The sequence below is a fragment of the Lampris incognitus genome, chromosome 12 (genome assembly GCF_029633865.1).
Source record: "Lampris incognitus isolate fLamInc1 chromosome 12, fLamInc1.hap2, whole genome shotgun sequence".
In the NCBI taxonomy this organism is placed as follows: Eukaryota; Metazoa; Chordata; class Actinopteri; order Lampriformes; family Lampridae; genus Lampris; species Lampris incognitus.
Window position 1 is genome coordinate 14,220,577 of NC_079222.1, and position 26,377 is coordinate 14,246,953.

The following is a 26,377-nucleotide window of genomic DNA, read 5'->3' on the forward strand; positions in this document are numbered from 1 at the left end:
GGGTCAGACCCGTTAGTCAAGGGCCAACGTGTCTACTTATCCATGCACATTACTATATATATATATATATAAAACCACAAAATGACCACTACAGCTCAGGAGAAAGTTAACTGATTTCTTTCAAAGGTACGGTGAAGTATGTTAGATATCAAAAGAAAGCAATGGGCTGTAAAATATTTAAGGAATAGTATAATTTATCTTGTTTCAGTGACTTGCAACCCAAGATGATTTGATCAGGGTTCACTCTACCATGATGAAGCCTAGTTAGTTCAGCATGTTCAATCTGATGTCTGCCACATCCCCGGCTCTGTAGTGCTTCCACTTCAGTTCAGTGTCTTGCTTTTCTTGAGCCCCCTCTCTGAAACGTTGTGGCACTCCTCCCTGAGCTATTGTTGCTGTAACATTTAAACTAGTTTCATATTTTGAAGGATTGAGTCATCCAACCAAGCAGTAGAGAGCCATCATGAGGGACAGAGTGGAGCAGGACAGCGCAGAACAGCACAGAAATGAGACACACAGTTCAGCAGGAGCAGGTGGAGCAGCACACACAGCAGAGGGGAATCATCTGGGAGCACAGAGAAGAGCAGAGCAGAGTGCAAAGCTACAGAGTAGTACAAGGCCGGTCAGGGCAGAATGGAGAAGGACAGCAGGACTGCAGAGCAGTTCAGTGGGCCTATACCAGACCGCTGGAGTGACGCTCAATTTGAATATTTCAAAAACACATTTCCAATTTTTTGTAGCTAATGACAAAAAAAGTTGGATGTAAGCCATGTAAATATGCCGTCTCACTCGAGGCGCATGGAACAGCAAAACTAAGATATTCATTCTCTGGTGAGTGGCAGAATTGTAGAGTTGGCCCATATGGCAACAGCAGGGAGAAGCAAATGAAATCACTGAGGAAGAAAGTACAAGAACACAGTGTCTCACAGAGCCATAAACGGACAGAAGAAACAGTTAAAAAACAGGATGAAAAAGCTTTGGAATCAAGCTCTCACAAAACACAAGAATTACTTCTCAACTCAGCATGTTTTCGGAACAGCGGATTATGTCGCTAAAAATAATGATAATAGTAACGGATTACATTTATATAGTGCTTCAGCTGGACACCCAATGTGCTTCACAGTAAAGGGAGGAAACTCACCTCAACCACCACCAATGTGTAGCACAAAAATAATAGACCACATACTGATCATCCTGGACGAATAGAACTACAGAGGTCAACGTCAGTCGAGTACTTCATACAAATGTCTCATGTACAGCAGGGCTGCAACAGCGAATCGATGACATTCGATGAAATTCGATTATATAAATAGTTGGCAACGAATCTCATTATCGATTCGCTTGGTCTGTGTTGGTGCACGCTGTGTCGCGGAGCTGTTACGTCACTTCAAGGGGAAAAGACGTTTGAAAGATGGCGGAGGCGAAGAAAAAAAAGATGGCGGAGGCGAAGAAAACTGACCAAAATTAATCTGTGGAAGCGCGTCCGCGTCGCATTAAATTCGAGTGTGTGTGTGTTAGAAGTGATGGGGGTTATATTTGCCTTTACCCCCCCCCTCTTCCTTTTCTTACATACTCGGACGGGTTTTCATTGGGAAGTGATTGGGGGGGTGGTTAAGCAGTGTTTATCAGAGGACGTCACTGTGAGGCGTGTGTGCGTCGCTTGGAGTTAGGTAATGGCGGCAGTTTGCATAAACACGCCCCAGGAGGATACACCACTTTGAACACGTTTCCAGGACACTACAAGTTCACACCTTCCCAGCTCAACACCATCAACCTAAACTGAACCGACCTACCAAGACGGAGTCCGCCGCTTACGGGAGCTGAGACCCGTATGACCGAGGCCTTGTCGGAGGGACCTGCTAACTGCTAGCCTGCTACCTCGGTAAGCTAGCCCACCTGCCGGCTATTTCTCTAGTCATGGAAATCAGTCCTTCTTTCCGTTTCTTCCCTCGTTTCCATCTTTTGTACACACACCAGATTAGGACTAGTATTGGTTAGGACTAGTATTGGTTAGGACTAGTATTGGTTAGGACTAGTATTGCGTGCTTAACCCTTAACCCCTGGATCCGATTAGTCCGTAAGAGCGGCAACCTATGTAAAACCGATCTTGTGTGGGAGCATGGGAAGCATAATGAGAGAACACCTGAAACCCTTGTTTTTCTTTTTTATTATTTGCTATTTTAACCCCTCAGGTACCTGTTTATGTGCACTTTGTTGAAAAAAAACAAACAACAAAAAACAAGCATATATCTTTTACACATGTTGTATAGCACACATTTAGGTCTGTTATTTGTGTTGATATTGTCAATTTGGAATAACATTTTATTTTTTGGATAAAATGATGGAATTTTTTTTGTGGTTTTTATCCGATTCATCGATTAACCAGATAAATAATCGACAGATTAATCGATTATCGAAATAGTTGTTAGTTGCAGCCCTAATGTACATAAATCGTAAATTTCAAATCTACAGAAATGAGACAGGCATTACTGGCAAGTATTAAATCTACTCGACCCAAGGTCACTGTTATTGTTGATGAAAACACCAGTCTAAGTAAAATATCTTCCCTTATTGTGTACCTCAGAACATCAGTTAAGGGCTCAGAACCATTGACCTTTTTCCTTAGAGCTTACTGACCTCAAGAATACCACCACCGTAGGAATTACTGATGGACTGCTGAACTGTCTGTTGAGATACGGCCTTGTTGTCGTCTTTCTTGAAGACTGTCTGATTGGATTCTGTTCAGATGGTGCCTCTGTAATGTTAGGCAAAAAGGCGGGGGTGTACTCACCATCTCATAGGCTGGCATTGCCTTAACCACAGGTTGGGGCTTTCTGTTGGGGGATGCAGTGAAGTGCTGCACAGAGACCAACCACTTTACTAGTTTTTTAGACAAATTACATTGAGGAAGCTTGATGCTCCAGCCTCTGGAGTAGGTGTCCACTTGAGACGGACATGTCTTGGGGATAAGGTGGGTTGCTTCAATCCTATAGAACAGGGAATGCTGTTTGGACAATGTATAGTGCACTGTACAAGCACCTCGCAGCTGTAAGTGAAGGTGTACGAAGAAATTCAAGGGAGAGATGCATGTATGGAGGTCTAGCAGCAAAGTTCAGCAGAGTTCCTTTTGTGAAAAACTTGGGTCTTATGATGGATGGTCTTAAGGAGCTTCAAGGCATGTCTGAATCTCCGCAGTCGAGAGACATCAGAGTCTCCGAGTCAATCAATTTGATAAAACGGCAGATAGATGTATTCTCTGCCATGAGAGATAATCCATATAGCGCCCTATCATGTGAGGCTATTCAGACAGGATCCAGAAGGACAAAAGACAAAAGATATTGATCCTGGCAAGTTGTGTGATGCATTATGCACAAGCGTGATAAGTAGGATGGTCACAAATGAGGAAAAATCACTCTTCCACAAAGTGAAATCGTTGGATAGAAGCACATGGCTAAGCCTGCCACCATTACTCTACAGTGAAGAGGAAGATAGAGACCTTTGCGACCAGTTAAAGATAGGGTTCTCTGGAGTCAAACAGAGCTACAGGATTTCAAGGAAAATCCAAATATGCCAGGACATGGAGGCCTGATGAAACTCAAATATGCAATGGAAATGATTGCTGTTAGCAGTGCAGGGTGTTAAAGAGGTTTTTCAGAAATGAATAATGTTGTCACACCATTGTGCACACAACTGAAAATACAGCAGCTCATATGTTCATCAAAAGAGCTGGCCTTCCTCTTGAGTCTTGGAACACAACAAAATATGTTAAAAAGTTGGTACTCACAGGGGGCATGTGGGTAGTGTAGTGGTCTATTCCGTTGCCTACCAACACGGGGACCGCCGGTTTGAATCCTCTTGTTACCTCCGGCTTGGTCGGACGTCCCTACAGATGCAATTGGCTGTGTCTGCGGGTGGGAAGCTGGACGTGGGTATGTGTCCTGGTCGCTGCACTAGCGCCTCTTCTGGTCGGTCGGGGCGCCTGTTCGGGGGGGGGGGGACTGGGGGGTTGGCGACTCCACATGTATCGGAGGAGGCATGTGGTGCAGAGGGGGTGGAGCAGCGACCGGAACAGCTCGGAAGAGTGGGGTAACTGGCCAAGTATACAATTGGGGAGGAAAAATCCAGAAAAAAGCACTTCTATTAGAATATTAAAATGCTAATGTGCAGACGCTGACACACCCTAAAACATTTCCATTCCTGTTCATTGGTGCTGTGTCATCATAACTAAGGGGTCTCTGCCAGCGCTGGCTCTCAGATCATCCAGTGAGCCACTGCCAAGGCACCGGGTTGATAGTATGTCTGCCACATGTGATCTATTCTGCCTTACGCTGTCTGATGACTACATCATCTGTCACTACGTGTTTCTGTGTTTTCTCTTCAGGCTCAAGTTGAAGCTGAGCAAGCGCACGAGGGAGCAGTACACCTGTTAGTGGTATGTTTGATAAACAGTGATTCACTTATCAAGGACTGACCCCCGGTAGATTTCACCCGAACACCTCATATGCAATGAAGGGGGGGGGACTCCTTGGAATATGTCAGAATAATCAGTCATAGTTATATTGAACTGATGTGGAACACATAATAATAATAATAATACTAATAATGAACTTTATATAAAAATGGGATCCAATCAAGAAACTGTTTCATATTGTTTTGGGTCGCTGTATAATTTATAGTCATGACTAACTAATTATTACTGAATCCCTGGTCTTATGAAGGCTGGACTCATCCCTACATGCTGACCATTTGAGTGTTGAAGAAATCCCCCCCCCATATGGAAGGGAAGGTCCCATAGGAGCCATAGTCTGAAGTCACAGGCTATAGTTTCACAGTCATCTCTGGGTTTATAGTTTTGGGAAAGAGCTTTTCCTGTTCACATTTGCTGAATGAACATCTGAGACCATAGGACCAATGGAGTAAATTACATGATCTTTAATTTAGGGGTTAGGATTTAACTGTGGCCAAGTTGGGAACTTGATTCTTGTGTATGCAACAAGACGCCCAAGTACAATGTGTACCATGAAGCACAATATCATAGATGAGGGGAGAGGCGAAAGAGAGAATAGTATAGTATTTGGGTATGCCTTTGAGGAAATCAGTGGCGCTCTTGGTTTCATCTCTCTGTTCAAGATGCAGTATGTTGGGGGCCTGGGTGGTGTGGTGGTCTGTTCTGTTGCCTACCAACACGGGGACCGTAGGTTCAAATCCCCATGTTACCTCCGGCTTGGTCGGGCATCCCTAGACACACAATTGGCCGTGTCTGTGGGTGGGAAGCCGGATGTGGGTATGTGTCCTAGTCGCTGAACTAGCGCCTGTTCGGGGGGGAGGGGGAACTGGGGGGAATAGCGTGATCCTCCCACGTGCTATGTCCCCCCTGGTGAAACTCCTCACTGTCAGGTGAAAAGAAGCGGCTGGCGACTCCACATGTATCGGAGGAGGCATGTGGTAGTCTGCAGCCCTCCCCGGCTCGGAAGAGTGGGGTAAGTGGCCAAGTACAACTGGGGAGAAAAAAAAAGGGGGGGGGATCTAAAAAAAAAGAAGAAAAGATGCAGTATATTGTTGACTCATCCACTCCAAAAGGATTTTCTCATTTTTTGTTTTACTTTTAAATCCTTTTGTTATGAAAGAAAAAAAGGACTGTAACCTTAGTTAAGCCTAGTTCAAGTAAGGTCCTCTTCACCACTGTTAATACAATTTCACTGAGCTAGTAGGGGGGTGGGGTGGGGGGTTGGGTTGGGGGTCAGCAAAATCCCAACTGCTGTCCTTAAATATATATATATATAAGACCTCCATCATAATTTTTATTTCATTGCATTTACAGCCAACACAAATCACGAGAGAGCAAAAAAATAAAATAAAATAAAAAAAGTAACACAACCCTACCTTCTTCCAGTGTGAAGGATGAAACAGACACAGGAAGGAGAGCGCTTGTGTGTGTTTTTGCTTTGATTCCAACATGGCTTGGCTTTGAGCAGCAGCATATCTCAGCGTTAGTTAGGTTTTTCAGTTGGCCTACATCCTGCAGGGTGTTTGTTTGCTCCCTTCTGAGATGTTGCTCTTGTTTATTACGCTTTGTGTGCTCGCGCTCATTGTTTGTTTTATTCATTTACACTTACGCATGTTTTTGCTGTCTTTCACTGCTCACTTTTGTGTTGTTTACACAGGCATCCAGCTTTATTCATTTTTTTCACATTAATTCAAAACTATTTAAATCTTTCTTTTCCCCCCTTCTTTTTTTTTTTATCCGAACAGAGCAGTAAGGACAAAATGTTTCAGGTATTTATTTTCCATTTTGAATTATAGTACCTTCCTGTGTCTGCGGTTTTCTGTGTAAATAGCAAATAGATCATTTAGTTTCCAGAAGTGTCTAGTGGGTATTTATGCACTCATACTTAAGTGAGATGGATTGAATTTGATCAGGTAGCGCTATGTTGGCTTCATACTTCACATGTTTTATCATCACATAGTTCCCCGTGACTTCAGATACCACTGGCGGTGTGTTCTGGAATTCCACTCATTCAATGCTTTTGTATCCCTATGGCCACACACACACACACACACGTTTCTCCATTTGCTCACCTCTTCCAAAGCCAGCAGGACCTGCTCCTTGATGGCTGTTAACTGGTTCTCACGGCATCTCTTCTTCCATCTTACTGCCAAGTCTTCAGCGTCTTCAGATGTAGTTTCGTAACAGAGGCAGTGTAATAATAACTCTGCCTGTGGTGGTATTTGGCCATGGCTGAGCTCTCTTATCTGTTGGAAAGCAGGCCTCCATCCTGAAGACTCTCTGCATAACTTCCATATGATTATATAGCCATCCATCCATATATATATATATATATATATATATACACACACACACACACACACATACATACATACAATGCATTGTACTGAAATGCATTAGTTTTTTCCCTCTTTCTATCTTTATTTATATATATATATATATATATATACATATAATTCAGTGAGTCAAGTAAATTCTTTGAGACAGTACAAGCCTGTTTCATGCCATAAGCAATCATCAGCTGTCAAATACTTCAGCTGTCATATATACATATATATATATACACACACACGCACGCACGCACGCACACACACACACACACACATATATATATACACTATATACATACACACACATACACACATGTACATACACACATACATACATATGTGTGTGTGTGTGTATATATATACATATATACACACACACACACACACACACACACACATATATATATATATATAGCATTTTTTTCCGAAACTGTCAATGGTGTTATAAGTGCTCAACTAATGAGGAGCGGAATATCAACACAGATACGGGGGGGGAATTCCTGTATCTGTGTTGATATAGTATATATATCTCAACACAGCTATATATATAACACAATTCATATCAACACGTCTCAAATCATAATCAAGAGCTGCTTCGCTAATGCCTTTAACATATATAACCTATAAGCTCCTTAGCTGTGCAGTGCTCAGGTTTCTCTTATCGAGGTGTGGCGGAGCAGCTACTGCAGCAGTACAGCGGATGCTTCATTTATGCTTTGCAGCTGTTTTGATATAAAAAGCTGCTCTAAGCTAGAAAAGGACTCTGCCGGGATCCTGTACTAATTGATGCTGCTCCTGATCCACACAAACAGATAGGACACTGGCTAGTCTACAGAGGACTCATATCTGTAGAATTACACGAGATGAACAACACCACATACCACCACACGATGTTGCATATGGACTGTGATGTCCCTCAACCGAGCTGTCTCTTACTTTATTTTTTCTCTCTCTCTCCTTTCCGTCTCTGTCCATCCCCCTCTGATGCACTTCCCCGCTCTTCCTGCTCTGTCCCTCATCTGTAAAAGGTCAAAGTTCATGACCTGGAGCAGAAATGCAGGTCACAGAGTGAACAGTTCCACCGACTGTCAAAAGAGCTTCTGAATTTCCGACTGCAGTCAGACGCTGTGGACATCCTCGGCACCGATTCCTACTCCAAATCCCAGACCCCCCTGTCACCAGAGAAGAAACTCTCAACAATCCTCAACAGACTGGCATCCCAGACAGAGACAGGTGCTTCAGTAGTTTTGTCTTAGATCTGCGAATGCAGTTTCACAGAGAAATCAGTGGAGATTTATTTAAGTGTAAAACTGATCTGCATGTTTATCATTCTGATTCAAACCGATAGTCAGGAAACTGCTGGGCAAACGTGCTTCTTTTCTTCCAGTCAAGAGAGCAGTTGTCTTGAGGAAGTGAAAATGGACTGAGTTGAGGATGTCGCTTTGGCGCTTAAGGAGCAGATCATAGCACGGACACTGTCGGGCTAGCTTACCACTTGCCTCCAGACATGCTAAAAATACAATAAAGTAAGATGCCTAAGATGAGAGCAACTGACACACATGGACCAAAAGCATATGAAACTGACCTGAACATTAATTCAACCGGAGTCATGGTGTGTTAATCTCTAAGGAAGGAGCGCCATAACTACAGGATACACTCACTTTTTTTAGGGGGGGGCCCCTTTTTCTTCCCAGTTGCGCTTGGCCAATTACCCCGCTCTTCCAAGCCGTCCCGCTCACTGCTCGACCCCCTTTGCCGATCCGGGGAGGGCTGCAGACTACCACATGCCTCCTCCAATGCATGTGGAGTTGCCAGCCGCTTCCTTTCACCTGACAATGAGGAGTTTCACCAGGGGAACGTAGTGCATGGGAGGATCATGCTATTCCCGCCCTGCCACCCCCCCCGAACAGGTGCCCCAACCAACCAGAGGAGGCGCTAGTGCAGCAACCAGGACACATACCCACATTCGGCTTCCCACCTGCAGACACGGCCAGTTGTGTCTGTAGGGATGCCGACCAAGCCGGAAGTAACGCGGGGATTCAAACCAGCGATCCCCGCGTTGGTATGCAACGGAATAGACCGCTGAACTACCCGGACGCCGATACACTCACTTTTGACCCTTGACCAGTGACTCTAGGTCAAGGGTGTTCTTCCTAGTTTACGCCCCTGACTTCTGCCTGCCCACTTACACCCCCACCCCCCATATTTAATAGGTGTAAATAAGAAAATCCAAATACTTTAGCAAATACTCATAAAGGGATAAACTTTGTTTCTACTTCACAGACAAAAGCTTGCCATGAATATTTACAAATGACTGTCCTAAAATAACAGTGTGGCTTGCCTTGACAGCCTGTTGAATGTTGAAGATGTGAAGCTATAGGATGAGCAAAAATGGTTTGGCTGGGGTCCAATGGGTGGAGTTAGCAGTGAAGATAAAGTAAATTGTTAATGTGGGCTATTAGCGTTCAAATGAGTCAGTTAGTGGCTCTTTCCTTAGCGCCATTATTTGCTAAGCTGGGCCTGTACTGTGAGGAGAGCAGGGAGGAGGCAGCACAAACTGAGATCTAGAAACATGAAACCAATCAGCAGACAGACTTGATGACATTGTGCTTCAAATAATTTTACACACAACCGCTGTGTAACGGTCTATTTTTACTAAAACTATTTTAGAAATGTAGGACTAGGCGTGGCGGTCTATTCCGTTGCCTACCAACACGGGGATCGCCGGTTCGAATCCCCGTGTTACCTCCGGCTTGGGTGGGTGTCCCTATAGAAACAATTGGTCTTGTCTGCGGGTGGGAAGCCGGATGTGGGTATGTGTCCAGGACGCTGCACTAGCGCCTCCTCTGGTCGGTCGGGGCACCTGTTCGGGGGGGGGGGGACTGGTGGAAATGAAACTCCTCACTGTCAGGTGAAAAGAAGCGGCTGGCGACTCCACATGTGTCGGAGGAGACATATGGTAGCCTGCAGCCCTCCCCGGATCAGCAGAGGGGGTGGAGCAGCGACTGGGATGGCTCGAAAGAGTGGGGTAATTGGCCGGATACAATTGGGGAGAAAAAGTGTGTGTGTGTGTGTGTGTGTGTGGGGGGGGGGGTTAGGACTGGGCAGGACCCCTTGCAATTGTTTTTTTTATGAGGGTCCCTCATAGTTTATAGGAGGTCCCAGACCTCCCTAGAGACCTCTCAGTTTGAACCATGCATGCTCTGAATGGAAACCACGGGGGGAAACACTGCTTGTTCTTGATCAATACGTCCCTGATTAATCACTGGCTAGTGATGTAGGTTAACACATTAGCGTCCTGAGCCCTTGTAATTTAACCTGCAGACACGGACTACAGCCAATTCAGCAGTGCAGCTTTATACAGAACAAAAGACGGAAGCTCCGAGAGGAGCTGGAGATCTGCTTTTATCTGCCCCTACATTAGAGAGAAGGGTGGGGTTAGGAGCCAGGGTTAGCGGCGTCTCTTGTGTTGTTGCCCTCCGTGATTGTACTAGCTCTCAAACGAGGACGGACATATTTGACTCCTGCTTTGCTTAAGACTGAGATGATCCCCTTCCTGTTTAGGATGCCATTCCCTGCCTTTGGTGTTTTGTCTCTGAGGGCCACTGGGGGGTATTTAGCCATGAAAAAGCTCGTCGCATATGTGAGGTAGCGATGGGGGTGGGGGTGGCCGCCTGGTAAATCCGGTGCCATAAAGAGTGTTTACTGTACGCTGTGCTCAGCAGGAGATCGATAGCCGTGCAATGAACAGCGAATGGGAGCAGAAGAAGTGACAGGTGCTCTTTATTTGCTATGGAAATCAATGTTTCCCAGGCGATGAGAGCGTGGCCAGCACGCCACCACTGATCTCCCGGTTCACCCCCTGCCCGCCGCAGAAAGGAGACAGGGATAGACCAGAGCCGCTGTCAGTCAAATCCAGTGCTGTGACAACGGACCGCCCCAGCAGCCCCCGACTGGCGACCCCCTCAGAGGTGAGTCTAACCGGCATCCGGGAGTACTACAGTACGGTGGATCTAATGTGTGTAAACCTGTTTGTGTGTATGCAAGTGTGAGTATGTTGTGTTTGTCAATGTGTGTGAGTGGATGTGTGTGCTACTCTATCTATCTATCTATCTATCTATCTATCTATCTATCTATCTATCTATCTATCTATCTATCTATCTATCTATCTATCTATCTATCTATCTATCTATCTATCTATCTATCTATCTATCTATCTATCTATCTATCTATCTATCTATCTATCTATCTATCTATCTATCTATCTATCTATCTGTCTATCTATCTACTTGTATGTATGTATCTTTCTGCTTATATATGCATATTTCAACTAGCCTTTTTGTCAAAAACTATTTGACAAAAGGTTTTTGACAGATATGTTTCATCACTCATCTAAGTGACATCTTCAAGTCTAATCTAGCAGGTACCCTTATAAACAATACGGTTGTCATAACGACCGAAACCAAATGCAAATATGGATGTGACCATTAACTAGAGATTCAATGGTCACGTGCACTATTCACAGCGGATTTGGGTGGATGGCCACTCCCTCGTCACATAGATGGCCTCTTTGCCTCCCTGTTTAAACAAGCGTTCCTCCCTATCAAGGATGTGCACATCCTCGTCCTTTGTACATCTGTCGCCATCTTACAATGCTGTGATTGCAACATTCCCAAATCCTTTGTGAATAGTGCACATGGCCATTGAATCTCTAGTTAATGGTCACGCCCATATTTGCATATGAAACTGATAATTGGTTTTGGTCGTCATGCCGCTGTATTGTTTATAAGGGTGGCGATATCTGCAGTCAGTTTAGACTGAAGATGTCTCTTAGATGAGTGATGAAACGTGTCTGTCCATAAACGTTGTGTCCAGATGAACTGATTCAACTTCCTTTCATTTTCTTACCTGGATTATTGAGCATGCATCAAAACATCTTTTACATAAACACAAAAGAATGAGAGAAAACTTTATTGCAATGAATGACAAGAAGGAAGTACTAAATTATTGTGCGTCATGCTGCTCATTAGCAAGCCTATAAAGACGGTTCTTGGCCTTCTCACTACTCTACAGTATCTTGGCGAGTTGTTCATCATCCTGGTGATTTGTAATATTAAATATGAAGGGTGTTTCCACAGCTCGAAAATGTAATATTCTCAAGGTTGTTCACTGATCCCGAATTAATCATGAGTGCGAGGCGTGAATATGGCTTAAACGAACTGACCTTTGGGTTCCTGTGTCCATCTACAGATGGAGGATGAGGTCAGCCCATCACCTAGGTCAAAGCCTCGCTACACAGGCCAGGTCCGCCTCTGCACTGCCCGATACAGGTGATTAAGCCATCAGGAAAATGTCAGATTTTACGAGCTCTCTGCACTGTTGTTATGCAATAAGTCTACCCCATTGAGGAACTGCTGTGAAAAAATAGTACTAATGCAGGGATAATTAGGGGTAGTGACATTTCTAGGATAGTATATGGCTTGTTTAGATCATTTTGAAGTCTTCATTTGTGGGTTACTTCAATATAATGTTAACACAATTGTGAACTAAAATCTAACTAAAGAGCAAGACATTTTACAAATGTGAAGCATCACTCTTGTGAAGGGGACATGTGTCTGTGTTTCTTAAAAGGTATGGAAAAATATTAAGTGAAATGTGTTGTAAGTAATGATTGAGATGATAAATGAAGACGTTTTTATGTAACTAAAATGAACTGGAAATATGCAATAACCTTATTTCTCCTATCAGTTATAATCCTTATGATGGACCAAATGAGCATCCAGAGGCAGAGCTCCCTCTTGTGGCTGGGAAATACCTGTACGTGTATGGCAACATGGATGATGATGGCTTTTATGAAGGTGAGAAGCTCAGTGGGCTCTAGATGTGTAACCCTTGTGTGTTTACTTGAGGTCTTTTGGTAATGGGCAACACCGACTTTGAAGAGCTATTCGGTCGCAGAATTTGCATCACTATAATGGACTCTCGACAAAATCAGTCTGAAATGGGTGGAAACCTTTCTAGAAAAGAAGGTCGTGCACTGCAAAAATCAAAACGATAAAAAAATAACTGTAGTGCAAAGATTGATTAATTCAGTAGGAGATTTCCATTCTATCCAAAGGTCTGTAGAGCATATTGATATCTAGCTTTACCAGCAGATAGCAATTGAGAGTATGAAATAAACCAAACAAACAAAAGTCTATTATATGACTTTTATCACAAAATCAACACTAAAGAATTTCTTCATTTTTTTTCAGTGGAAATTTGATTGCATTCATATACAAGTGGTAAAAAAAGATGGTCTTCTATGCATTTCATTTGTTGAATTTGTGTACCATTTGATTACAAATAGCTTATTTTCTCAACATACCATATGTAAAATAGTTTATGACTATTAGTGAGGTGTGCTTTATATCACAGTAAAGGTTTGATTTGCAGCAGACAGACAACAATTGTTGCTAATTATGCTAACAAGAGACCCCCAGTTCTTCAAAATGCAAAGGTAGATAAAGGCAGAGATGGGCACAAATATGTCAAAAAGTATCTTGTTACAAATTAAAGTTACTTGCTAATCAAATGTGTCAAAATAAAACACAAAATACTGATATGAGAACATGTATTTGATTAAAATACAAGTAATTTGTAATTTGAAAATACAAAAATACATTCTATACAAACTGATATCACATTTTAAGCATTTAGTAGCCTCGATATGGGTCTGACCTCAACCCCTCTACATAGAAAAGACGAGCTCTGCTAATTTCCCCACATCACTGCAAAGTGTCAAAGATTTTGTATTTTAAATTAACATTATAATCTTCGGTGGTAAGAAAATTGGTAAAACAGATATTTTCTACTCCCCCACAGCTATTCTTTCTTAGCCTCTTCCTTGTATTTTATCATTTGGTGTTGCCCATGGATGGTTTCATTCGAGGTAGGAATTCACAGAAACTCCTTCAACTGAGAGGCATTTAAGATATGATCTATCACTTTTAAAGTGCTCAAACAAATCACTGATAAAAGTTCTAAGTGTTTCTGATGTGTCAGCTTGCTTCCCTGGATTGTTGGTTAACTATAAACATGATTCAGACAAGCTAAATTAGGATCTGTAACACCTGTGCAAAAGCATCTAACATTATAACAATGTCAATGTTAAGTGTCTAATCAGGATATAATGTAAATTATATGTAATGTTAGCTACTCAATGAAAAATGTGCTGTCAATACTACTTCCAATTCCAAATTTAAAACAGTGGTTCCGAATCTTCTGTTCACAACAGCCACACAGCAGTCACACCTTGCATTTATGACATACATTTATGTGTCTTTTTTTGGCCCACCACATCTTAGCCTCCTAGAACCTCTCTGAATATACTAAAATTATGTCTGACGCAAACCCTGCATCTCTAGCCTTTGGAGTAAATATATACTCAAATGTATTTTCCACTGTCCTTTGTGTTATAATGTTCCTTTGCATTGAATGGGAGGTTCTTTTGTTATTGTACTGTGCCTCATTATTAATTAAAACATTGTCGAAATGCACAATATGTTCATTTATGACATCAAAAATAATATCTGAAAAACGTTTAGTAATTGGTGGTTGAATCAATTCTGATTCTAATCTTATTAACGTTATGAGTGCTTCTCCATCAGAGGCTTCCCTAATCCCCCCATACAGTATTTCTCCCGAGCCCACCACAATTGTAATAAGCTGCTGTGAGTCAGAAGCTGTAGGCAGTGAGATTGCCCATGACCCAGACCAAGCTGTTGTTAAGATGGGACTGTAGTCCCTTGTAGCTTGATGACTAATCCAACAAGGCTCTGCTTACTAATCAATGTATACACACACCCACACATACATGCACATATGCAAAACCAAACACACACATACATATGCACACATACATGGTTTCAAGGGCTCAGAAGACTTGGAGGGAAGAAATATATAAAAGGAGTGCTGGCAGTAATGATGCAAACTTCATGTTTATTGGAAAACAACAGTGTAAATCTAGCTATTTCTTTTGTTTTTACTTAATCTGGTTTTGTCATCTGGTGCACCTGGTGCACTTCCTGCACCTGGTGCACTTCCTAAAAATCTTCAATGGGCGCTCCAGCAAAGTCCTGTTTACTGCAGGGAGTGTCAAACAAGTCCTCTTATAGACCAGAAAGAAATGCTCTATATTTGGCATTGATATGTGAATTTATCTCATAACACCCACCAAGCAGGGAATACAATTCTTACTACTTCATCTACTTTATGCTAATTTGAGTTTTTCTTAATTTCATTTTCCTTTCCCTTTTATCAGGCTTCTCTAAGGAGCCCCCGGGTCTACTTTTAGCTGTTGTTAACGTTTGTAGTAGTCCTCATTAAAAGCTCCATCATGGCTTCCTGTAAAGACAGCAGATGAATCATAGTGTCTCCTGCAGATTGCTGGATTGCTAACACCTGAGCCAGTGAGCAATCTCGTTATGTGCCACTTGTGTCTGATAGATGAAACGTTCACAATGGCTTTACATGAGGACTAATTTTGAGCATCAGAAACAGTGAATTATCCAAGTGTGTGGGAAAAGTCAATAATTGATCTTCTCTGTCTCATGCTCGGCTCGGTCCCTCTGTTAATTTGTGATGCATTAGTTATTTGCTTGTGTGACTTGATGAAGTATTGCACCGTGTAGAACCGTAAGAGTTACAAACAACTCATTTGAGCAACTGTGGGGGTATCGTTTATTTGCTTGCAATGCTACCATCGTGCCTGTTAGTATTTCGCTAGTCTGACTCACAGGAAGTAGGCCTGCCATTGGCCGACTAGTTCAGTCAGAATTCTCCTCCGCTTCCGCTATCTACGTGTTAGCATTTTCATAGTCTCACATAGCCACATCTAGCTCCACGTTGGTTTAGTGCTGTGCCAGCGCTAGTCATAAAACTTTGTTTAACAATCAATGACAGGACTATGAATCTTATATTTAGCATGTATGTATGTATGTATGTATGTATGTATGTATGTATGTATGTATGTATGTATGTATGTATGTATGTATGTATGTACGTACGTATGTACGTACGTATGTACGTACGTATGTATGTATGTACATATGCATGCATGCATGTATGTACACTCACCGGCCACTTTATTAGGCACACCTGTCCAACTGCTCGTTAACGCAAATTTCTAATCAGCCAATCACATGGCAGCAACTCAATGCATTTAGGCATGTAGACATGGTCAAGACGATCTGCTGCAGTTCAAACCGAGCATCAGAATGGGGAAGAAAGGTGATTTAAGTGACTTTGAACGTGGCATGGTTGTTGGTGCCAGATGGGCTGGTCTGAGTATTTCAGAAACTGCTGATCTACTGGGATTTTCATGCACAACCATCTCTAGGGTTTACAGAGAATGGTCCGAAAAGGAGAAAATATCCAGTGAGTGGCAGTTCTTTGGGTGAAAATGCCTTGTTGATGCCAGAGGACAGAGGAGACTGGCCAGACTGGTTCGAGCTGATGGAAAGGCAACAGTAACTCAAATAACCACTCATAACAACCGAGGTATGCAGAAGAGCATCTCTGAACGCACAACACGTCGAACCTTGAGGCAGATGGGCTACAGCAGCAGAAGACCACACCGGGTGCCACTCCTGTCAGCTAAGAACAGGAAACTGAGGCTACAATTCGCACAGGCTCACCAAAATTGGACAATAGAAGATTGGAAAAACGTTGCCTGGTCTGATGAGTCTCGATTTCTGCTGCGACATTCGGATGGTAGGGTCAGAATTTGGCGTCAACAACATGAAAGCATGGATCCATCCTGCCTTGTATCAACGGTTCAGGCTGGTGGTGGTGGTGTAATAGTGTGGGGGATATTTTCTTGGCACACTTTGGGCCCCTTAGTACCAATTGAGCATCGTGTCAACGCCACAGCCTACCTGAGTATTGTTGCTGACCATGTCCATCCCTTTATGACCACAGTGTTCTCATCTTCTGATGGCTACTTCCAGCAGGATAACGCGCCATGTCATAAAGCTCGAATCATCTCAGACTAGTTTCTTGAACATGACAATGAGTTCACTGTACTCAAATGGCCTCCACAGTCACCAGATCTCAATCCAATAGAGCACCTTTGGGATGTGGTGGACCGGGAGATTCGCATCATGGATGTGCAGCCAACAAATCTGCAGCAACTGCGTGATGCTATCATGTCAATATGGACCAGACTCTCTGAGGAATGTTTCCAGTACCTTGTTGAATCTATGCCACGAAGGATTAAGGCAGTTCTGAAGGCAAAAGGGGGTCCAACCTGGTACTAGCAAGGTGTACCTAATAAAGTGGCCAGTGAGTGTATGTATCGCTATGTATCGAATCTGATTTTACTACAGTTGCAGGACCACGATACCTTGTGAACGCACCATGGAAAAGCCAAGACCCTGTCTCCTAAGACTCATGCCCGCCGTTGATCTGTTTTCTGACACTGCCATCATCAGTCGGAGTTGTTTTGGCACATCTTTTAACTCTGGCAGCAACATGCACCACTGACATTGACTTGACCAATGTGCCAATCCGTTCCATTCACGTGAGCTTCTGTGGTATTGGTTTAATAACGTTCTGCAAGAGCTACACACAGCTATGTATGTGGTTTTAACAAGTCCAGCGAGCTCCTCCAAAGCTCCTCCAGAGCTTCACCTCTAGGGCACCGATGATCAAATTATGTTTGATTGTTTTATCAGTAAAAGTCGTATCACTATTTCAACTAGGTGCAGGCAGGGCTCGCCTCCCCGCGTGCAAACGTTCCACCAAAACAAGTCGCCCCCTCGACACTGTTTTGCGAGAGCACCGCCGCTGCACTCTGGGTTTGGCGCCGCCCTAGACGGTTGTCATCGGTTTAATCTTTAAAGAAATACAAACAAGCCAGGGTGTTTTTTTCCCCCTATATCAGAATAATAATGGGTTCAGCCAGACCTTTCTGCAGTGTTGGCTCCGGACTAAAACGAAGTGTGGAGATAGATAGGTATGGCTATGCGAGACTAGTATTTCATTAATTAGTTGTCATTTTATAATGAGCTGACATCAAATACACCCAGACGTTTAAAGGTTGAACAAATGGCAGTTTGCAAACTGACAGAGGCAGTAGTTCTTTAAATGAGGTGCAGGGATCACCAGGGGTCCTTCTACTAGGGTAGATTTCAGGGAGTGTCCAGCAAAATGCTTATTTCTTTTTTTAACTATATTCTGATTAACTAAAAATGATAAGAGAATGTATAAGAATAGGTGAACTAATAACGTTTTATTGTTAGCTGCTATTATTAGCATATCTTACTCACTCATCTCTCACACATTTCTTTCTTGCATGGTGTGGGTATAATCCTTCACAAGTCTAAATTGTAGCATTCATAATTTTTTTTCTTCGCTGTGTCCTGCCTGTATATTGAACATGAATATGTGTCAACGTGTTTTTTTTATGTTCAATATTATGTAGAGAGTTTAAAAGTTAAATGCTCCTAACAATAAATTCATATACCTTGCCTTGCTATCTCTCTATCTGTGTCTCAGGGGAACTGCTGGACGGCCAAAGGGGGCTTGTCCCCTCCAACTTTGTGGAGTTCGTCCAAGATAAGGAAAAACTAGCCATTCAGGCTGGAGAAGGAGGCGAAGTCCTCAGCCCAATGGATCATACCCCGCTAGGCCTGATGGGGGTGGATGGGGGTGTGCCCCAGGATGGTCTGCTTTGTTCAACCAACACCCTGGGACCCTGCAGCAATGGGACAGGGGTGCCTCTGGACCCTGAGGACCTGGCCGAAGATGTCGTGCCTTACCCCCAAAAGATTAACTTAATCAAGCAGCTGGCGCGGAGTGTCATTGTGGCCTGGGAGCTGCCCCTGATGCCCTTGGGCTGGGGCAACATCTCTGGCTACAACGTGCTTGTAGATGGCGAGCTGCGTGCGAGCGTGCCCTACGGTAGCCGGACCAAGTGTCTACTGGAGAAGCTTGACCTGGATGGTTGTGTTCATCGCGTTTCTGTGCAGAGTGTCACTGACAGGGGCCTGTCGGATGAGCTGCGTTGCACGTTGCTAGTGGGAGCCAATGTGGTCGTGGCGCCTTGTGGGCTGCGTGTGGACGACATCCAGCGTGACACGGCAGAGCTCTCCTGGTTGCCTAGCAACAGTAATTACGGGCACACAGTATTCGTGGATGGGGTGGAGCATGCGGTAGTGAAGCCGGGGAGGTACAGGCTACGCTTCCTCAACCTGAAGCCCATGACGGTATACAAGGTAACGGTGGTTGCACGGCCGCACCAGGTGCCATGGCAGCTGCCCCTCGAGCAGAGGGAGAAGAAAGAAGCCGGTGTGGAGTTCTGCACTCAGGCTGCAGGTCAGCAAAGCTAATTTTTGACTTTGCCTATTTATTTAGTGACATAATATGATGTTAACGCTCACTGTTAATACTCCAACACTGGGATTTTACCAAGTTGTCTGCATAGCTGTTGTAGAAGTCTCACCTTTGATATTATTGCTGCAGTGTTTATCCACAACTAATCAGAAATGTTTTGAAAACTTCTAGTAAAGGGCAGTTAGGGAGTGAGGAGGGGCTGCACTTAATGCTTATTTCAGTGTACTGTATTGTTTCCATTAACATTGTTATACAACATAATGATTTGTATGGGATTAAGTTGCAGTACTATGCTATGGCACCTAAATTGTCAAATTACAACCAGGAAAAGAGCTAACGTTACCTTACCCTGCCATTGTTGTTTATTGTATTTTGTCCAGGTCCAACACCCTATTGCAGAACAGGTCAGAACAAAACATCAATCTTGGGCTGGGTTTTCCAATATTATATGGATGGTCTTTTTTCTTCTTTTTTTTTCTCCTTCCTGTTGAAACGGCTCGGCAGAGATTATATTCGCACTGCAATGCTTTTGGGAAATGGCTGTGGTTAAGAAACTGAGAATGACTGACTTGGAAATAAATAATGATTTTCACAGACTTCTAAACACTAAACACTGGATTTAGGCAAAAAACTGCATTTGATGGGGGCTTTAGAATGGATCCCCAAAAATCTTCAAAATGAACTTAGAAGCGATATTGACATGTTTGTGGCTATTGGAGCACAGTCAAACACACAGCAAGGGAGTCAAATAGGTGAACCCAGATCCAAATACACATTTGCCCAAATTGCTCTATGCAGATTGCACACTACCAATTAAATCACAAGATTTGATTGGTCCGTGAGTCATTTCCTCAGCCTATAGCCAAACCCAGAATGTCAAGTGCTTTACAAAGGAATGCCACTGAAGTAACTTTTGCCGATTCTCCCTCACTAGTCACTGAAATGTCCACATTGTACCAGTGTGTATTTGATTCTGCCTGAATGCAGCCACCCCAGCTGTGCATGTTTAGCCAGTGACCCAGTAAAGCGGGAGACGTAGAATGGGCTTTATCCAGTCTCACTTGTTTGTCCATTGTACTCAGAAAAGTCTCTCTCTCTGACCCCGTTTACACTTGGTTTTAAAATGCGGTTTTTTTTGCGATCGGATCACAAGTGGACAGCGCTAAATACAAGTGTAAACGACCACCAAAACCTTTTGTGAACCGGTTACTCAAACCACTTGCTGAGGTGGTCTGGGACATATTTGACCACATATCTTTTGTAGTATAAATGCTAATGCGTCCTGATGCGTCCCCGACAAGGACGTTACAGGAAATCTTCTTCTTCTTCTTTGGAGTAACGAAATCTGATCACAAGTGGTCAGCAGGACGCATTTGGAGATGCATGATAGACACAGGTGTAAACGGCGATGTGTCTCGCTGTCCACTTGTGATCCAATTGCCCAAAACACATTTTAAAACCAAGTGTAAACAGGGTCTCTCTCAGATGCCTCCTGGATCCTATATTGTTGTAGCTTGTTGAGTAATGTCTGTTCAAAGAAAGAGTAAATAGGGGTGGGGGGGCGGAGGGGTATGGGGGATTATGATATGCCTGGAGTAAAAAACACTCATTCATACATGCTGCTCACTCCGTAAACTTTCCCTCCGTTTTTTTTTAAAAACGTGTCAGGTTCATGTGTGAATGCGAGCTGGAGTCGTTATTCCATTAAAGATGTATCGGCAGTTTGCCGCTCAAGCCCTAGTGTCATGTATGGAAACAACACCAAATGATCATAGTGTGGACATAAGCCGTCAGATTGTCGTATTGGGACACTTTTACAGGTGCGAGTGAACCAATCACAAGGAACGTATCTGTGACTTTAAATCCATGCATTGATCTGAAAACGGGGATTTATTTGTAAACCTACGAAAGTAAGATCACTTTCTTTTCTTTTTTTTTTTTGGTGTTTCCCCCTTTTTCTCCCCAATTGTCCTTGGCCAATTACCCTATTTCCCGAGCTGTCCCGGTCGCTGCTCCACCCCCTCTGCCAATCCGGGGAGAGCTGCATACTACCACATGCCTCCTCTTATACATGTGGAGTCGCCAGCCGCTTCTTTTCACCTGACAGTGAGGAGTTTCGCCAGGGGAACGTAGCGCGTGGGAGGATCACGCTATTCCCCCCAATTCCCCCTCCCCCCAGAACAGGCGCCCTGTCAGACCAGAGGAGGCGCTAGTGCAGCGACCAGGACACATACCCACATCCGGCTCCCCACCCGCAGACACGGTCAATTGTGTCTGTAGGGACACCTGACCGAGCCAGATGTAACACGGGGAATCGAACCGGCGATCCCCGTGTTGGTAGGCAGTGGAATAGACCGCCATGCCACCCGGGCACCCCCAAGATCACGTTTAAAAATGTCTGCAAAATGGGCCAATCTAGAAATAAGCGGGCTTCTCTCATTACGGGCAGAGGACAAAATCAATAGGCAGCTGTGTAGTAGGCTCCAGTTAATTGATCAATTAGACAGTTAAATACCGTAAGAGTTACAGATGGTGTAGGTTATGATGTACAGCGGGGAACAAGACAGAAGATATTGTCACGTCATCTGTGAATCTCGGATGTGTGAATGGGGAAAACGACTGGCGGTGCTGGAAAAACCAGTCCGACAATGCTGTAAGAAGTACATCTGAGAGCAGCTCATGATAGACGCTCAGACAGTATTTTGGTCAAAAGGAAGCTGCAGTAAGACACACTTTTGTACTACAAGTTTGGTTTGCTATTGAATCTGTGATCAATTATGTTTTACTGTGTGTGAAGTATGGTTTTAAAATCATTGATTTGATAGTTAACGTGCATATTTGGAAATATTTCATATCACATCTGATATGTCATGAATGCGCGCTACCACCACAAATACGTGCATGGACTTCCTGTGTCTGTACCAACCCAACGCAACTTGATTATCCTGTCACAAAACCATTTAACTATTACACTATAGATTAAAAATATACCTCACTGTGATGTTTCGTGAATGCTCTCCCCTCATCTGTTTTTGTGCATCACTATACAGATGTAGGCTTACTGAACACCTCACTACTTCCCTCTTGTTTGTATGATTGTGTTACTAATGCAACCATTTATACCTCCCAGAGCGTAACAGTTTACACCTGCTTCCTATCCGCCAGGTCCCCCACACCCTCCCCAGGAGGTCCAGGTGCTCTGCGGTCAGGCTCCAGGTGTCTTGCAGGTCTGCTGGAAGCCACCCCCGATGTCTCCCACAGGAACATCCAACGGGGCAAATGTTATCGGCTACGCGGTCTGCACTAAAGGACAGAGGGTAAGTTAGTGAGTGGTAGCATCACGTTCTCGAACCTTATCCTTAATTTTCATGAGATTTTCTAGAAAAGAAAGTGTTGCAAGTGCTTTAGGAGCTAGTTTCAGGCAAGGGTTATTAGTCATAATTAGGAGGCATGAAGTGTCAGGGTTCATAACTGTTTTAAAAAGAATGTCCCAAAGGCGTACGGGTAGCATAGCGGTCTATTCCGTTTCCTGCCAGCACAGGGATCACTGGTTTGATTCCCTGTATTGCCTCGGGCTTGATTGGGCGTCCCTAGTTGGCTGTGTCTGCGGGTGGGAAGTTGGATGTGGGTATGTGTCCTGGTCGCTGCACTAGCGCCTCCTGTGGTTGGTCGGGGCGCCTATTCCGGGGGGAGGGGGAAGTGGGGGGGGGGAGCGTGATCCTCCCATATGCTACATCCCTCTGGCGAAACTCCTCACTGTCAGGTGAAAAGAAGTGGCTGGTGACTCCACATGTATCGGAGGAGGCATGCGGTAGTCTGCAGCCCTCCCCAGATCAGCAGAAGGGGTGGAGCAGCAACCGGGATGGCTCGGAAGAGTGGGGCAATTGGACGGATACAATTGGGAAGAAAAGGTGGTGGTGGTGGTGGTGGGGGGGTCGGCCTGTCCAGGGTGTCTCTCTGCCTATCGCCCAATGGCTGCTGGGATAGGCTCCAGCATCCTCGTGACCTTGAGAGCAGGATAAGCGGTTCGGATAATGGATGGATGGAATTCCAAAAAAAAAAAGACTGTCCGTTGATAAAGTCACCTCATTTTATATTTAGTCTTTATTCTTTAAAATAAAATAAAATTGCTGCCAGTATGTTGAGTTACTTGTTTTCAATGTATCTTAACTTGTGTCAGGACCTTTCTTGAAACATGTGAGCCTATCAGTAATTCAAATCTCACTCTGTTTAAACGTACACTTGGATCTCAGAAAAGTGTAAATCATGTTGGTTGGCGTTAGCAGCTAAATTACCTCGCTGATTAGCAAACATTTTTTAAGTGATTTTAAATACATTACCAAACAATATTCAACAAGTTGAGCGGCACAGTGGCCCAGTGGTTAGCACTGTTGTCTCAGAGCAAGAAGGTCCTGGGTTCGAACCCCAGGCCATCCCAGGTTCTTTCTGTGTGGAGTTTGCATGTTTTCCCCGTGTCTGTGTGGGTTTCCTCCGGGTGCTCCTGTTTCCTCCCACCATCAAAAAGACATGCATGTTAGGGTTAATACTCCTGTCTGTGTCCTTGAGCAAGGCAATGGAAAGAAGAACTGGAGTTGGTCCCCGGGTGCTGCAGCTGCCCACTGCACATAGCTACACAGCTAGGATGGGTTAAATGCAGGAAGTGAATTTCATTGTATTGTATGTACAAAATGACGAATAAAGAGTATTCTATTCTATTCTATTTGTTCTAAGTTGACACTTGCTTGAAAAATCTAAAGTTTTGTGAGACATTCATACGTTCCAGGAGATGAAATGTGTACATTTCCACAAGGCAAAACACTTAGTGTTTTTTCTTCTTCTGCCAGTACTACAACTGTTTGTAAAATGTGAGAAAATAAATCACAGAGGCAGTGAAAATAGGTCCTGTCTATTTTTTGTGAATTATTTGTCCCTTGTATTGTCAACATCTTCAATGTAGATGACAGCGCCACCTACCTGCGTTTTAATGTTGGTACAGCTCTCAATTATGAAGCTGAGTAGGTCTAAGGAGGAATTCTAACGCCCTCTTGTGTTTGATGTAAAAATTGTTATTCTCGTCCTTGAACAGAATAGCTACACAGGGTTATTAAACAGTTAAGGAATGGCAATGGTTATTATCTTGTTATGAATGGTGCTAATCATTATTATATTTTCTTGTTATTGTTATTGTTGGTGGTAAAGTTTAATGTGATTGCCATCTCTACTACTACTACTACTACTACTACTACTACTACTACTACTACTACTACTATTTTCGGCTGCTCCCGTTAGGGGTCGCCACGGCAGCTCATCCGTTTCCATCTCTTCCTGTCCTCTGCATCTTCCTCTGTCACACCAGCCACTTGCATGTCCTCCCTCACCACATCCATAAACCTCCTCTTTGGCCTTCCTCTTTTCCTCTTGCCTGGCAGCTCCATATTCAGCATCCTTCTGCCAATATACCAGCATCTCTCCTCCACACATGTCCAAACCATCTCAATCTTGCCTCTCTTGCTTTGTCTCCAAACCGTCCAACCTGAGCTGCCCCTCTAACATTCTCATTCCTAATCCTGTCCTTCTTCATCACTCCTAATGAAAATCTTAGCATCTTCAACTCTGCCACCTCCAGCTCCACCTCTTGTCTTTTCATCAGTGCCACTGTCTCCAAACCATATAACATAACTGGTCTCACAACCATCCTGTAAACCTTCCCTTTAACTCTTGCTGGTACCCTTCTGTAACAAATCACCCCTGACACTCTTCTCCACCCACTCCACCCTGCCTGCACTGTTTTCTTCACCTCTCTTCCACACTCTCCATCACTTTGAACAGTTGACCCCAAGTATTTAAACTCATACGCCTTCATCATTCTTCTCCTTCCATCCGCACCATTCCACAGTCCTCCCTATCACTCGCGCATATGGAAGCCATTTCACTACTACTGGCTTTCATTCCTCTTATCTCCAGTGCATACCTCCACTTCTCACTACAGTGAGATGTACACACTCACAATGTCATCCGCGAACATTATAATCCATGGAGACTCCTGCCTGATCTTGTCTGTCAATCTGTCCATCACCATTGCAAACAAGAAAGAGCTCAGAGCTGATCCTTGATGTAATCCCACCTCCACCTTGAACCCATCTGTCATTCCAACAGCACACCTCACCATTGTCACTCTTCCCTCATACATATCCTTCCCATATTGGTCCCTCTGTTTAGCCAATCAGTACAAGTCCTTTTCTCCTTCCTTAGTGTCTAACCTCTCATACAACTCACCATACGTCTTTTCCTTTACCTTCACCACCTCTCTCTTCACTTTACGCTGCATCTCCTTGTACCCCTGTCTACTTTCTTCAACTTTCTGACTGTCCCACTTCTTCTTTGCCAACCTTTTTCTCTGTGTACTCTACTGTACTTCCTCATTCCACCACAATGTCTCCTTGTCTTCCTTCCTCTTTCCAGATGACACGTCAAGTACCGTCCTAACTGTCTCCCTCACTATTTCTGCAGTTGTTGCCCAACCATCCGGTAACTCTTCACTACCACCCAGTACCTGTCCTAACTCCTCCCTGAACTCCACACAACAGTCTTCCTTCTTCATCTTCCACCATTTGATCCTTGTCTCTGCCGTCATGCTCTTCCTCTTCTTGATACCCAAAGTCATCCTACAGACCACCATCCGAAGCTGCCTAGCTACGTTCTCCCCTGTCACCACCTTGTAGTCTCCAATCTCTTTCAGATTGTGCCTCCTGCATAAGATATAGTCCACCTGTGTGCACCTTCCTTTACTCTTATACATCACCCTGTGTTCCTCCATATTCTTCAAATGCGTATTCACCACAATCATTTCCATCCTTTTCACAAAATCCACCAGCATCTGTCCTTCCACATTCCTCTCCATCACCTCCTCATCACTTCTGTTCCCTTCACCAACATGCCCATTGAAGTCCACTCCAATCACCACTCTCGACTCCTTGGGTACACTCTCCACCACTTCATCCAGCTCACTCCAGAATTCTTCCTTCTCTTCCATCTCACACACAACTTGCGGGGCTTATGTACTGATAATATTCATCAACACACCTTCAGTTTCCAGCTTCATACTCATCACTCTGACACTCTCTTCACCTTCAACACACTCTTGACTCACTCTTCCTTCAGAAAT

At 43.9% G+C, this 26,377-nt stretch overlaps 1 protein-coding gene across 1 annotated transcript in view; it reads left to right on the plus strand.

Annotated features, from left to right (window-relative positions):
* rimbp2a (RIMS binding protein 2a) overlaps positions 1-26,377 on the plus strand; it is a 122,302-nt gene that overhangs the window by 75,872 nt on the left and 20,053 nt on the right. Inside the window, exons 7-14 of the mRNA XM_056290956.1 lie at positions 4,382-4,432; positions 7,866-8,070; positions 10,651-10,808; positions 12,088-12,167; positions 12,586-12,695; positions 18,376-19,194; positions 19,593-19,616; positions 22,378-22,529. Coding sequence (XP_056146931.1) covers positions 4,382-4,432; positions 7,866-8,070; positions 10,651-10,808; positions 12,088-12,167; positions 12,586-12,695; positions 18,376-19,194; positions 19,593-19,616; positions 22,378-22,529 — 1,599 coding nt within the window. The remainder of the gene's footprint in view (positions 1-4,381; positions 4,433-7,865; positions 8,071-10,650; positions 10,809-12,087; positions 12,168-12,585; positions 12,696-18,375; positions 19,195-19,592; positions 19,617-22,377; positions 22,530-26,377) is intronic.